At 42.0% G+C, this 13799-nt stretch overlaps 1 protein-coding gene across 2 annotated transcripts in view; it reads right to left on the reverse strand.

Annotated features, from left to right (window-relative positions):
* LOC101675761 (amphiphysin) overlaps nucleotides 1–13799 on the reverse strand; it is a 254072-nt gene that overhangs the window by 150521 nt on the left and 89752 nt on the right. For both annotated transcript variants that reach the window (XM_045089525.1, XM_045089524.1), the window contains exon 2: nucleotides 4351–4431. In XM_045089525.1, coding sequence (XP_044945460.1) covers nucleotides 4351–4431 — 81 coding nt within the window. The remainder of the gene's footprint in view (nucleotides 1–4350; nucleotides 4432–13799) is intronic.

Raw genomic sequence — 13799 nt, forward strand, 5'->3', positions numbered from 1 at the left:
TCAACAGGAGAGGAGTCTACTTCTCCCACCTCTTCTGACCCTCCATCCCCTCCCCTGGCTCCTGCTCTCTCTCTTACTCATTCTCACTCTCAAATAAATAAAATCTTTATTAAAATTCTTTTAAATTATCATTTCTGCCACAGGGTTAGAATATTTCTCAGGTTTGAGAAATATTTTTAAAGCTTAGGTGCAAAGCACTAGATCCTGTGAATATATAAAGATGAAAACAGCTACACAGGATGCTTGTGCTGAGGAGAGAGCTGTAAGAAGACACAACTCCAGCTTTCAGTCACTGGATAATCCTAATAATTGGAATAACTGGCTCCAAATTCTCACCACTGGAGATGAGTTCAAGGCCTGAGCATTTCCTTCCTTCTTTGTATTACAGCAACGTGACGCTATTCCTTGCTGGTGGGCATGGGGAGAGGGAGCAGAACAACATCGCTATGGTATTTAAAGTCCTGAGAGGTAAGAGACCTCTCCCCTTTATTACAAGTTTGGCTTTTGGACTGTAAGTCCAGTTGGGTGCTCCCAGCTGTACTCACTGAAATGTGACCAAATAGCGGGTTATCTGGGCCCAAACAGTCCCTGAGCTGTTCAATCACTGTAATTAGCACAGTTGCTGTAAGCATGGCATCTTACATGGGCAGACTTATTAGCAAGGAGGAAGAAGAGAAGGGCCAGGGACATTCTTTCCCATCTGGGACCTCTTTGCTCACGAACAAATTCATCAGCAGGTTACCAGGTAAAAGTAGGGCTTTTGTTAGCGGCTTTGGTAAGACAGGCAAAATAAAAAAGAGGGCTACTTGTTAGCGGCTTTGGTAAGACAGGCAAAATAAAAAAGAGGGGTAAAAATACAACACTTTGGGGGAGGACATCTTGAAGTCAGTGTGTTCTTTCTCCTGAAGGATTTCTATAATCCTTACTCTCTTTGGCACTCCTCATCACGGAAAATCCCAAGTTTTCGGCAGAGGAGTTCACTCTATTTATTTTTGCTCTGCCCTACACTCCCCTTCATCCTTGTCCCAGTTAAGCAGTTTGTAAAATCTGGACCACAAAAACCACAGCAATGGAGAACCCAAAGGACAACCAAGGGAGTGTGCACAGACCTTCCATCTACGCTCTCAGTCTAACAAAAACCAGCTTTCAGGAAAAGAGGTTTGGGATCAAAAAGAAAACCTGGGGTTGGAATAAGATAAAAGTTAAGCTTCAAGCCAGAGTTCCAACACAGACGCAGCTGCAACCTTCATTTCCATCAATCACTATGAGGCTTTCATGATTTTACTAAAGGGAATTTAAAAGCAAAATCACCTGGGCCCAAGATGTTTAATTACTTCCTAGAACATTCTAGAAAAATCCACTTTGGCTTAAGTATGAATTAAGCATGATCAGGTGACTATAATATAATGCACAAATCCAAATAGAGTTCATAGGATACTCTATATAGTATCTTTTTGGATTTGAAAAATACATTGTCACAGAAAAAGAGATGAAATCTAGATTTCCTGGGTCAGAAAATATCTTAAGAGTCTGTTGCTTTTAGATGATGCCTTCTGCCTTTAGAGTAACGATTCACCTTTACATGAACACTTAAAATAATGGGCCTTGTAGAGGTTACTACAATCTAAATAGATCCTCCTTTCTAGGTTAATGTTTCTGCACAAGCAAATGGAGAAACACCTTTCTCAACATAACCAACAGATGTGAATTGGTTACCAATACATATCGAGGCTTAAAAGGACACCTTTTCCCTTCTGCAGAGTATTAATACAGTCATCCTCCCACCAGTCTTCTCAAGCATGAGTACGTTTTTACAGAAAATTGACAAATCCCTCTCTTCCCTCCCTCCTGTCCATTCCTTTCTCCTTCTCTCCCTCTACTATACAGACAGAGTTAAGGTACCATCATTCCTCCTTTCTGCACTAAAAGAACTATACATTTAGGTTTTCTGATTAAAAGAAACAAACAGATAAACATCAGAATGAGTATGTGCAAATCCAAGATGTTTTGATGCAAAAATGTTTCAAAGGGAGTCAAAGAGAGGGGTTCAAGATACTCTTTAAGAAATACTATTCCTACATTCCATTCTGCTTGTTCCACTCTTCTAAAGTAGACTTGTTTGTTCCAACTTCCCCAGATTTTGAAGTTTTACCCAGTTCTTGAAATCTGCTAATATTCTTGGTAAGGACCAAAGTGTTGGGTCTTCAAGAATGATAGTATACCATTTGCTCTATAACATTTGAAAATACATCTAGTGATGGGAATGGATGGCACAGCAACATTACAAGGTCACCCCAGGCTGCTGCTGCTGGTGGCACAGGTCATTTAACTGGTGGAAGCTGGTGATTTAACCAATCATACTTTTCTTTAGTGCTGAGACTAAAAACAATTCTCACCTGGTTCAGTCAACAAGTTTAAAAAAAAAAAAAAGCCAATGAGAATTCACTGAAATTGGAAAATGCAAAATGCTTCCTAGTCACGAAGTCTTTTCTGAACTTGATGTTTCCCAAGGTTAGCCTTCTGGGGTGCTAACAACATCAAAACACCATAAGAGTGATACGGGGGCGGGGGGGGGGACCAAGAGCAAAGACCTAATTAGCTCCACAGAGACACACCAGACAGGAAGAGAAGAATGTAAATCCTCAAGAAGCAGGCAAAACTACAGACATGAATCCTTTCTATCTAACTCAAATCCCTTAAAGCAGATATTTGGAATCACCCTGCAGAGACTGACAAGTTTCCCTGTGTGAAGTTGTTGCAATCCAGACAGTGATATAGGGGGTATAGCTCAGTGGTAGAGCATTTGACTACAGACAGTGATATATACGAAAGTTATCCAAAGGCATGAGATAACGTACAAAAACTCACAGAATGAGAATGTAAGGAGACATGGAGAATCTGTCCTGGAGGAGACTGGGCAACAGCATAGTCTACAGGCCTGGAGCTGATATTTCTCTAGAATTCTCTCTTCTACCTCATTAAGCCAAATCTCTCCACAGTACTGTTTCCTGGACATGATCTATTTCAATGTCACTGTTCTCTTCTCCAGCTCCCTTCTCTCCTTCCTCATTGTCAGGCACAACATGATGACTATGACTCACAGTATAAACCGAGTACCTATCTGCACATGTGCACTCCTACTCTTGGGATGAAGTGGGAGGTATTCAGGATTGTGCTCTGGCAGAGCCTGGGCTACTTGACTCCATACGTGTTGGATTTCATCACCCCGTGTCAGTGAAGGAAAGCAATAGCATCTCTGCAGTGTGACAAATAGTAGGGACTCTGGCTCAATATGGAAGAAAGTAATCTTCAGGATTTGAGGTGATTTATTTCAGGATTTGAGGTGATTTATTTCCTGCAAACAGGAACGAAGGGGACAAAATGAAACCCACGAGGATCTGCATTACCGATTGTAATCCCCAAGGCCACAATATCCTATGGACACTGGTAGCTCCAATGACACCAGGAAAAATAAATCTGTGCCCTCACATAATCGCCCTGTCCAAACCTTCTTTGCCAGAGCTTGCCATCCCAGCCTTCTTCCCACCCAAACTCAATTATGACCTTCAGATCAGAGGCTTCTAACCAGAGAGAGCCCCACTTACACCTCCCCCCACTTTGACCCTCATGCACAACTCTGGCCAGTTATCCAAGCCTTAGAGATATAAATTGATAATTCAGAAAAGAATTTGCTTCCTCATGCATGTGTCTGTTGAACACACAGCAGCCCATCAAACGACCAAACATCACAAACCATGTGTCTCAACCTTCTTCTTCATGATCACCCCCCTCAAGAAGCTCTGTAGACATTTTCTTCCTCATCACACACCCCCATGAAATTTTAATACCATGGATATACTATATGTCTATTTATGTGATGTATACACATAAAAAGAGTATAATTTCTTTTATCTACAAAGAACCAATTTTCACCCCCTTAGGGGAGATATAACCCCTGTTAAGAATGCATGATCTTGAAGCATGAAGCAATTAAAAATACTGTGCCAGAAGTATCTAATTCCTGTTTCCCTAATACTGTACTATACTAAGACTATAAATCACCCAAAACCACATCTTTCCTTTAGATCAATAATCTGTACTAAAGAGCTCCAGTCAAGCCAAGTCTTAATCTCCTGAGAGTCTAAAACACAAATCATCTTCCTGTGGCACCTACTGCCTCTTCCTTCACCTGTCATAAGAAAGCCTACACAATTAGCGAGGGTCACCCTCGGGTTAATGCCAACCCCAAAGAAAGTTTCTTCCTTCCACCTTAACACATTTTAGTTAAATACTAAAACACAAACACAGTCAACCCATTTCCCCTTCCAGAAACTAGATAACTGTACTTACCTCTTGCCGTTTGAAGTTCTGGACATATTCTTCAAACTGCTCATCTTTTGTCTCATCGGCTTTCCCAAGCTTCTGAAGGACCTAGATGGCAAATAAAACAGAACAGTTTGATTCAATGTCTTCAAGTAACAGGCAGAGCAAAGCTGCTGTTTTGCTCTTTTGAGGAGACATCAGTCAGCATAGCCAGTTTTTCTGCCCTGGAAACATCTAGGCTTGATGGCTTGGGGTTGATCAGTCTTGGATTTTAACCAAGTTCAGCAACCCACAGGCTAAGCAATGTAATGCTACATTGCCTTCATAGACTTACATATCTGCTTCCTCCAGGAGGCAGAGGCAAAGCTCTGTCTTGTCTTCTTGTCCAAAGCATCTGGTACAATGTTCAATGCATAACAGGTACACAGTTGTTTGTTAAACAGTAAACCAAGCAGGGCGCCTGGGTGGCTCAGTGGGTTAAAGCCTCTGCCTTTGGCCCAGGTCATGATCCCAGGGTCCTGGGATAGAGCCCCGCATCGGGCTCTCTGCTCAGCAGGGACCCTGCTTCCTCCTCTCTCTGACTGCCTCTCTGCCTACTTGTAATCTCTGTCAAATAAGTAAATAAAATCTTTAAAAAAAAAAACAGTAAACCAAGGTCATGTCCCTGAAGAATTACCTACTTTATAGGGATGGTATTAGAATTAATGGAGACAGGTCCATGGCCAACTCTCCCCCACCACCCTCCAATATGCCTTTCACCTCCCTAAAAGCTCAAAGAGGCCCTGAATAGAGAGACTGGAAATTAGCAATCCAGAGCATTAGGGAATGCTATGTGGAGCTTATTCAAACTATGATGGAAACCCTAGCAGACAGGAATGTGACCAATTACATTCTAGCCAAAAAAGCAGCCTCAGCAGAGATCACTGGAAAAATCATTATATATTATGGTACTGGGCAGGAGGTGTTCTGCCTTCCTAAAGCACAGGATGGGGTTCTAGGAGAAGGAGTTCTTCAAAAGAGAGCAGAAAGTTACTTGGGGACAGAGTAGAAGGATCCTGAGAGCCATAACTGGGTTCTCTATTCAATAGTCCCACATCTAGGTTCTAAAACACCAGGTCGTTTGAGAATTTTTAAAAACTCCATAAACACAGCCTTAATGAATTGAAAATTATTTATATGAAAATGTTGTCCTTAACTTTTGAAAAACTGTAACAACAAGATCATCTTAGAAGTGTGTTGTAAATGCAAGACACTATTACTGCTATTTTTGTTGTTACCACTGTGGTAAGAGAGAGAGGGCAAATCAAAATCGCACAGGCCACACCTGCTAGAGAAAGAAATTCAATGACATAGGGATGTTTGACCTTGTTCTACGGATCTCCCCCGATCCACTCCTGTATTTTTTGTTCCAAAGTAAAAATAACTTTAAGAAGTCATTCAATAGCTTCTTTATTCTACCTTTAAAAAAAATTTTCATTTTGAAGCCAGGTCTCCCAAAGGACCTCTTGCCACACACATAAACACTAAGAGTAGCGGGGGAGGTACCTAGCATTAACTATGTGACCTTCCCTCCTGATTCTTAACATTTACTATTTCGTCAATGTTTGGCTACTCTAGAGCAGATAAATCTTTGAGTAGTGGCAACACCGCATCTGTTGGTAGCAGTTCCCAAAAGCCAAGAAAAGCTGTCAATTTCTCCTGAGCAAGCAACCTCAACCCCACCACTTACCACACACTGCAAAGGCACTGCGATCTCAGGAGTGGCAGAAAAGAGAAAGATGTTTACAGAGCCTCCACTATGCACCTGAAACCTCAGAGAGTGATTTACATGTCATGTCTGTCTTTCATTCTCACAACACTCATAGTTGCTTCTTATTCTATCCATATAGCAAATGAGGAAATAAGACAGAGTAAGCAGCTTACCAGAGACCCTCTGGAAAATTCCCTTTTTGAGGCCTGGTACCCCTGTCCCCACCCACAAATAGCCTGTCCTTCTCGTGGGAAACAAGTGGGATTTACACATCCTGTCATTCTCATCTGAGATTCCTCACAATACTCTGAGAAAGACCCATCTTCAAGGGTGCATATCTACCACTGGGAAGGGGATTCTTCACAGACCCTTTGCTGAAAGTCTGTTATTTAAATTTTAAGTCATGACACCTTGCATTTCATATTTCTAGAAATTGTTCATAAAATTAAAGTAGAAAAAAAGACCCCAAAAACTGCTCCTAGGTGTCAAGAGAGAATTATACTTGGATGACTCCATAAGCCTACAAGCCTACATTCTCTCTTCTAACGACTGCAGTAAAGGACCCAGACCTCTGTGAGTTACAGCACACCCACATCTTGATGGCAGCAGCCAGAAGAGAGATGGGAAAGGCATGAGTCAGGGGCAGCAAAAGACATGGACTTTGCTAAGGACTTTCTCATGCTAGTCACTGTGACAGGGGATTCTATTGCTTCAGCTGATTCTCATGGAGCCTCCTCAATCCTATTTTAATTGCATCAACAGCATAAACTTACACGGACAAAAAGCTGGTGGGGGGGGGTGGATATTGGATGTATCCCACAATGAGAATCAGGATTCACAAAAAGACGTTTCTTCTGCAAGATGGTATTCAACGGAGATAAAATTTGGGTCAAAAATGTAAAATTTTTGAATTTATGATATCAACATTTAACCAACATGAATAGAACGGATCCTAGGAATATGTCACTTTCCACCCTTTGGGAGAAATAAGGGATGACTTTCGCAGATACTCAATATGAGTCAACAAAGTGATGTTGCTGGAAAGCTCCTTGGGCCACATGAGAGCAAGTGGGAGAGCAGGGCTGCAGGCTTCCCTGCCATGGACAAGGTGGTGAGCACAGAGAGTCACAGCCAGCCTGGACCCAGCTAAAGGGAATCCTGGAAGCACACAGAACTGATTCCCTGAGGTAAGAGGAAATTTTGATGTAACTAGAGATACTGCCAGGGAGAAAAGAAGAGGAAGAGAGTGCAGTTGTCTTCAAAGACTGAAGGGTAAAGAAGGTGGTAAAAAAGGATCAAGCTGTTCCATTAGAAACCAAGATTGAGGACTAGCATCAGTAGGTAAAAGCTATATATAAAACATTTTGCACAAATCTATCAAAGTTTTCTCGAAACTAAATTGTTTGTTGGTAGAGGTAATAAGTTCACTGTCCTAGCCATTATCTAAGCGCTTGAAGCAATAGTTACAGGGACCAGAGAAGATGTATTCATCAAACAGGTGAACAAAATAAGTATCTTCAAATTTGAATTCTCATTTCAGATATCTTCTAATTCTCAAAGCCATAATAAATATATCAGGTTTGAGTGTATCAACTTTATCATGTGTATCAAGTTTACCCTACAAAAGAACGCAAATCACCACGAAGGCAGAGAAGAAAGTCTATTCACTTCGACCTCCAGCAGAAGAGGACGTACTGGAGACTGCATGCCAACCTCCATGCACGGTGCCACAAGGAGGGGGGCGAATCTAGGGACAGGAGCCTGGTGGTGCCGAGGCACGAGGTGCAAGACGGGGAGCTGGTGGGGATAAGGCTGGTGTGGGAGGAAGATGGCAGATTACAGAGGGGATTAGTCTGCAAAACTAAAGACTGTAATTTTCTCCTATAGATGACAGTGAGCCAGTGAGGTGTTTCCCTAGAGGGGGACACCCGAATAAACCTGTGCACCTGGGTGGCAGTGATCAGGACAGATTAAGAGATGGTGGGACCAGTTAAGAGACTACAAATGCAATGTGACTGAGCCTGAACTAGGAGACAGATAGGACAGACCCTTAAGAAGTACTTACTGGCTTATGAGATGAACAAGGTAGGGACAGAGACCATGCAAGGATGACCTCACTGCCAGCTGTTGGGACGTAAGTTGTGGTTAAGACGCCAGGGAGGGAAATGGTTCCGATGTGGGATTAGGAAAGTTAAGAACCAGAAACATGCATCAGGACTTTGGATGAAATTGAAGGCCCAGCTAGAAAACTCATTTCAGTGGTTTTGTCATTTTTCTCCAGCAGCCTCAAAACTGGGGGTAAAATTGATCTGCTACAGTAGAAGTACCTTAAGGCAACAAAAAATACCAAATCCTGGAACTGAGAGGATTAAGAATATCTTCTACCTTGTTTTCTGTCACCATATTTGACAGTGAGTTTCCAGCTTAAGTGGCCTCTCGCATTTCCTATCCATTGGCCACCTCAAAAATATCAATTAAGCCTGACCGGTTTGGTACCACTGATGTTACAGGACAATTACTATACATTCATGTATCTGATATTTACGTTCTGACAATGCAATAACATCTTCCACCTACAGGCAAAGGGCAGACAATTCTGTGCTCATGCATTTTGCTTTAAGTCAATTTCATTTGCACTGACACTTTACTATTTTGAAATAATAAGATTTTGTTGTCACTTTCATTGCCGCTGTTTTCAAATGTAAAATTCCATTCTTTTTTTTTTAATTTTTTATTTTTTATAAACATATAATATATTTTTATCCCCAGTGGTACAGTAAACCTCAAATTTTTTTTAATTTTTTTATTTTTTATAAACGTATATTTTTATCCCCAGGGTACAGGTCCGTGAATTGCCAGGTCCACACACCCCACAGCACTCACCAAAGCATACCCCCCTCCCAATGTCCATAACCCCACCTCCCTTCTCCCAACCCCCCTCCCCCCAGCAAAACTCAGTTTGTTTTGTGAGATTAAGAGTCACTTATGGTTTGTCCATAGTTTGGCTATTGTAAAATTCCATTCTAAGTTGAATAAGCTCTTTCAAACTGCCTTTCTGAAGGTGAGATTCTGAATCATCCCCATAAGTCTGGCTGCTTCATGCTCCCACCTCAGGCCTGAGGTTCAGAAGTTCTGATCTGGACCCCAGGAAACAAACCAAGGGTCTCAGAAAAGAGTGGGTGACCGGGTGACGGGTATTGAGGAGGGCACGTGTTGTGATGAGCACTGGATGTTATACATAACTAATGAATCATTGAACACTATCATCAAAACTAATGTGACTACAGTGACTAACTAAACATAATAAAAAAGCAAAAGGAAAAAAAGAAGAAATTCTGATCTGATCACAAAAGGCAGCATGGACCAGATGAATGAAAAATTAAATAGGAAGGAAAAGCAGGAATATGGTAGTTCAGAATATTTCCACTAATAAATCTTCTTGCAAGTGTCTCCTAAAGCAGTCTGTTCCCCAGCACAGTTTGCACAGGCTCCTCCAAACATGGGAATCTCACGTTCTTTTTTTAGAGTGATTTTCTAGAATTGTTCAATTAATTGTTATTTATTCATGAAATGTTAATTGTTCATGAAGTGGTCAAGTAAGGTCCCTAAAAATTCAGAACTCTTTGATTTGCGCAGTTTCCCCATACTGTAAATGTACTATTTCGATCAAGGTTCAAATCCTCATAGTCCAGAGCAAATAAGTACTAACTGACTGCTATAATAGGAACAGAAGAATTGCCCTCTTTGCATATTTTTAAATTAGGAGTGGAATGCTATGTTGGTGGCTTTCAAAAAAAGGTAGCTGGCATTTTAAGGCAAAGAAAAACTTCACTACCTTCCATTGCACATGGAAATGATGGGATGCAAAGGAGCTGGTACAAGGAAAGGATGAAGACCACAGGTACTTCAACAAGAATGGTTTAAAGAACTCTGCAGGATGGGCCACTGGGATTCCTGAGAAAGATTCAGGCTTTGGATGAGGGATCAGACTGGACAAACTTCTAAATCTGAGGGATTCATGCTTCCTTATGTCAGACTCTAAAAGTCAATGAGAGAACTGCACAACATAGTCCTCTCCAAACAAGGAGGCACCCCTTTCTTCACAGCTCTGTATTGGAGGGGGGAGGGGAGGCGGGGGGGGGGGAGGCAGGGGAGTGGGAGGGGGAGGCAGGCCAGGGGGAGGGGGAGGAGGAGGAGATAAAATTATGTATACATTATCCATTCACTCCACCAGTCAACTGCATGGGATGAGCAGGGTCTCCTCTTATCTGAATAAGACATGAAGAGTTCATCTACCCCACCCCCCACCCCAGCCCATGTGCACATGATTAATTCACTTATCTGTCCAGACACTTACATGTCCATGTGCAAGTTCTGCCTCTGGAAGTTCCACCACCTGGAACTGGAAGGAAGCCATGAAAATGCAGGATAACCACCTGTGCTTTAGGGTTCTATGGCCAGGCACTGCACTGTGTGCCAAACTTCTGGATCCTAGACCTTTCACCTCCTTCTGACTGTGTTTCAAAGACTTCAAGAAGTAGCTTTAAGGTGGCCTAACTTGAAAGGAAGAAGATGAATCATCCTTTGGTGTGGTTCATGTACCAGTCAAGATCCTGCACTTTACCCTCTATCTGGCCCTTTCCAGATTTATGTCTGTGTCATCATGGCATCTACCCCTTGCTCTGGCAGTTTTCAGTAATACATTAGCCATCGTGGCCTCTAAGCCTTTCAGAGGCTGGCAGGGGCCTTCCTCTAATTCTGGGAAACATTGTTGGGGAGGTAAGCAAAAATAGGTGAGAGAGGGGATGTTCCCAGCCTTCTGTCCATTTGAGTGAATGTCAGACTTAAAAAGTTTGAGGATAACATATGGTAGAGAGAAAGTACAAATCTCACACAGGAGCAGGTTTATGCTAGGTGTGACAGAACCAACTGAGAATTAGAATGCAGTGGAGGGAAAAAAGTTCTGGAGCCTAGGAGGGAAAAAGAGGTAAGTGAGAAGGGCCCCCAGAATGCAGATACAGTAAGCAGCAGCCAAGCTCTTTTCAGTCATGCATTGACCTGGTCAGGTATCATGCTCCTGATGTCTGTTCTCCTCTCTATTTCCCAACATTGAAAGCTGGGGACATCTTAGTTCTCCAAATTAAAAAAATAATTCTTGGTGGAAAAAAAAAGCTTGAGGACTACTGATCAAGGAAAGATGAATGGATTCTGGCCACTGGCATCCAAGGCCCTTCTCTTCTCAAGGTGCCTGTTCTCTCCCTCTGGGTTAGCCTCCATGTCTCTTAAGGTACATTTCTAGGAATCCAGATACTTCTAGTACCCAAAAGAGAACACAGTATTTACACCAAAATTCAGCAACACAGAATTGTACTAAAGCCCTCAAGTCACCTTGACCCTCTGAGAGAGACTAGATTTTTCCTCTTCAGCGGCAACCCCAACCCCATCAAGGATATGCCAATAGTGCACGGGGTAATACAAAACTCTCCAACCACATTACATCATTTAAATTAATCCTCTTGCTCCTTATCCAGAGGAAGATATTCCTCCATTGACCCCTGTCCATGGGTCAGTAGACCCATGTCTACTGAAATGGTGGCGAACCACCCACAGAAAAGCTGCTAAAATGCATGTGGTTAGGGGAGGCCAGGGAGGGCTCTACACCCAGGCAGTACTCCAGGGAGCAATTCTCTTCCTGATCCCTTTATACACACTCCTCAGACCGTCTTGGTGACCCCAGTTATCCACTGGACCAGCAGAAGATGAATCAGCAACGTGAAAACACAGACCTACACTACAAACACGGAAGACGTTAGCTTAGGTAGAACAAAGAGTTTACAAAGCTCTACCCAGGAGTTCAGGATTTCAGTTAGGGCTGAAATAAACTGCCCAAGAGGGGCTGGCTTTTGGTGACGAAGGGTATGAAACCAATGAAAAGAGTACAGAGAAGAAAGAAAGGAAATGTGCTGGTTTCTCCTCCTTTTGTGAAAATGCCCCACCCTAATAGCTCTGTAATTCCCTAATATATAAGCTATTATCTATGGATATTTAAAATATACCAAATTTCTATACGCATTATATCTAAAAATGAATCTAATCTTTCCAACAATCTTATGAGTTAGGTTACGATGTTTATCTTCACGTTACCAACGAGAACAGTGAAATTTGGAGTAACTGGCCAGTGACAAAGCTGGCATATAACTGAGTCAGGATTCCAGGCAGACACGCTGATTCAAGTCTACTTCTCACCACTAGGCGATAATGTCCTAAAGACAGCAACAGGGGAAAGAAACATGGCCTGGTGGCCACATTCTTCCCTGGAGAGCTAAGACATTCTCCTCCACTCCCACTGACTGTATCACATTGTCAGGAATGCTCATACAATAACAGCTAGATCCATACTTTTGCTAAACAAAAGCCATCTGAAACAATCTCAATCCAAAATAGGTTATTACATTTACTCATAGACTGTGAGCGACATCCACAGGTTGTATAAAATGCCTTCCCCCATTCTATCCTCACATAGGCAGAAACCATCCAATTTGCTTCTGACTAGCAAAAGGCCTGGGACGACATTACCTCCTTGTAAGATCAGGGCACAGAGTCACTCACTGAAGCGGAGGTGGTAGAGAAAAACAAGATGAAACCACCTCGCTGGATTCCACAGATGCCAAGACAAGATCCTTCCATTAGGACAAGGGACAAGCTCCGAGAAAGACAATCCAGATAACCCAGGTCCTCTCCGACACCTCTTCCGACACTTCAGCACTAAAGGTCTCGCTCCTGACACCACTCTCCTTCATGAGTTCCTTGCAGCCCATAATCCTGGCATCACAAAACATAGTTACCCCCAAGTGCTGCCAACTTCTTTCTCGTGCTGTCAACAAAGCTTACATGCCCTGGTGGAGTGGTAACTGATTAAAAATCATAGGAAAGATTTTTGGAAGTTTTGTTCTACCTTATCAACAATCTTTCTCCTAAATTTCAAGAGGTAACTTCAAGGGCTGAGATGGGCAAATTCAGGGACAGCTGAGAAAAGCCTCACTAAGGCAGTGTGTGGAGGCCCTGGACTGACACCATTGGTAACGGATGGGAATGAGAGCCCTGTCTCTTTGTGGGCATTTGAAACAATTGCTTCTCTGCTTTGTATACCATGTGAATGAGGCCTACTCTCAGAATAAGAATGCCTGCTCCCTTTGTATCCAATAGGGATGTTCTAAATTTATGTGTTCTAAATCTACATAGGCTGGGGTTTGGTTTTCAGCTACCCTTCTGACTCACCCTGTTCTTTCTAAGGTGGTATTTCCCAAAGAGTATTCCATGGGACATAATCTCAGAAATCTCCATTTTAAAAAATTTAAAAAAAAAAATTCAAGGTTAAATCCATCAGAAAAATACCAAGTATTATATATCCCTCTATAGAATATCAAACAATATAGTTAAAGGTTAAAAAAGGGAAAATCATAGTGCCCATAAAAACACAACATGAACATCTGTCAAAGATTAATTTTTAACTCAGTATTTAATGAGAAAACTGCTAAGATGTTACCAGTTCCAGGAAAAAATTCAAAGAAATGACATATAGAGGCAATAAGGAATGCTGAATGAATATTAAATACACTGGACAACAGTCAACTGCACCTCTCTAACACAATCCTAAACCTTTCATAATTTTCCAGTATAAGCATATTTAAGTCTCCAAGAAGTAATGCAATTTTAAAAACTCTGC

Source organism: Mustela putorius, unplaced genomic scaffold, assembly GCF_011764305.1.
Source record: "Mustela putorius furo isolate JIRA1106 unplaced genomic scaffold, ASM1176430v1.1 tig00003845_pilon_pilon_pilon, whole genome shotgun sequence".
Lineage (NCBI taxonomy): Eukaryota > Metazoa > Chordata > Mammalia > Carnivora > Mustelidae > Mustela > Mustela putorius.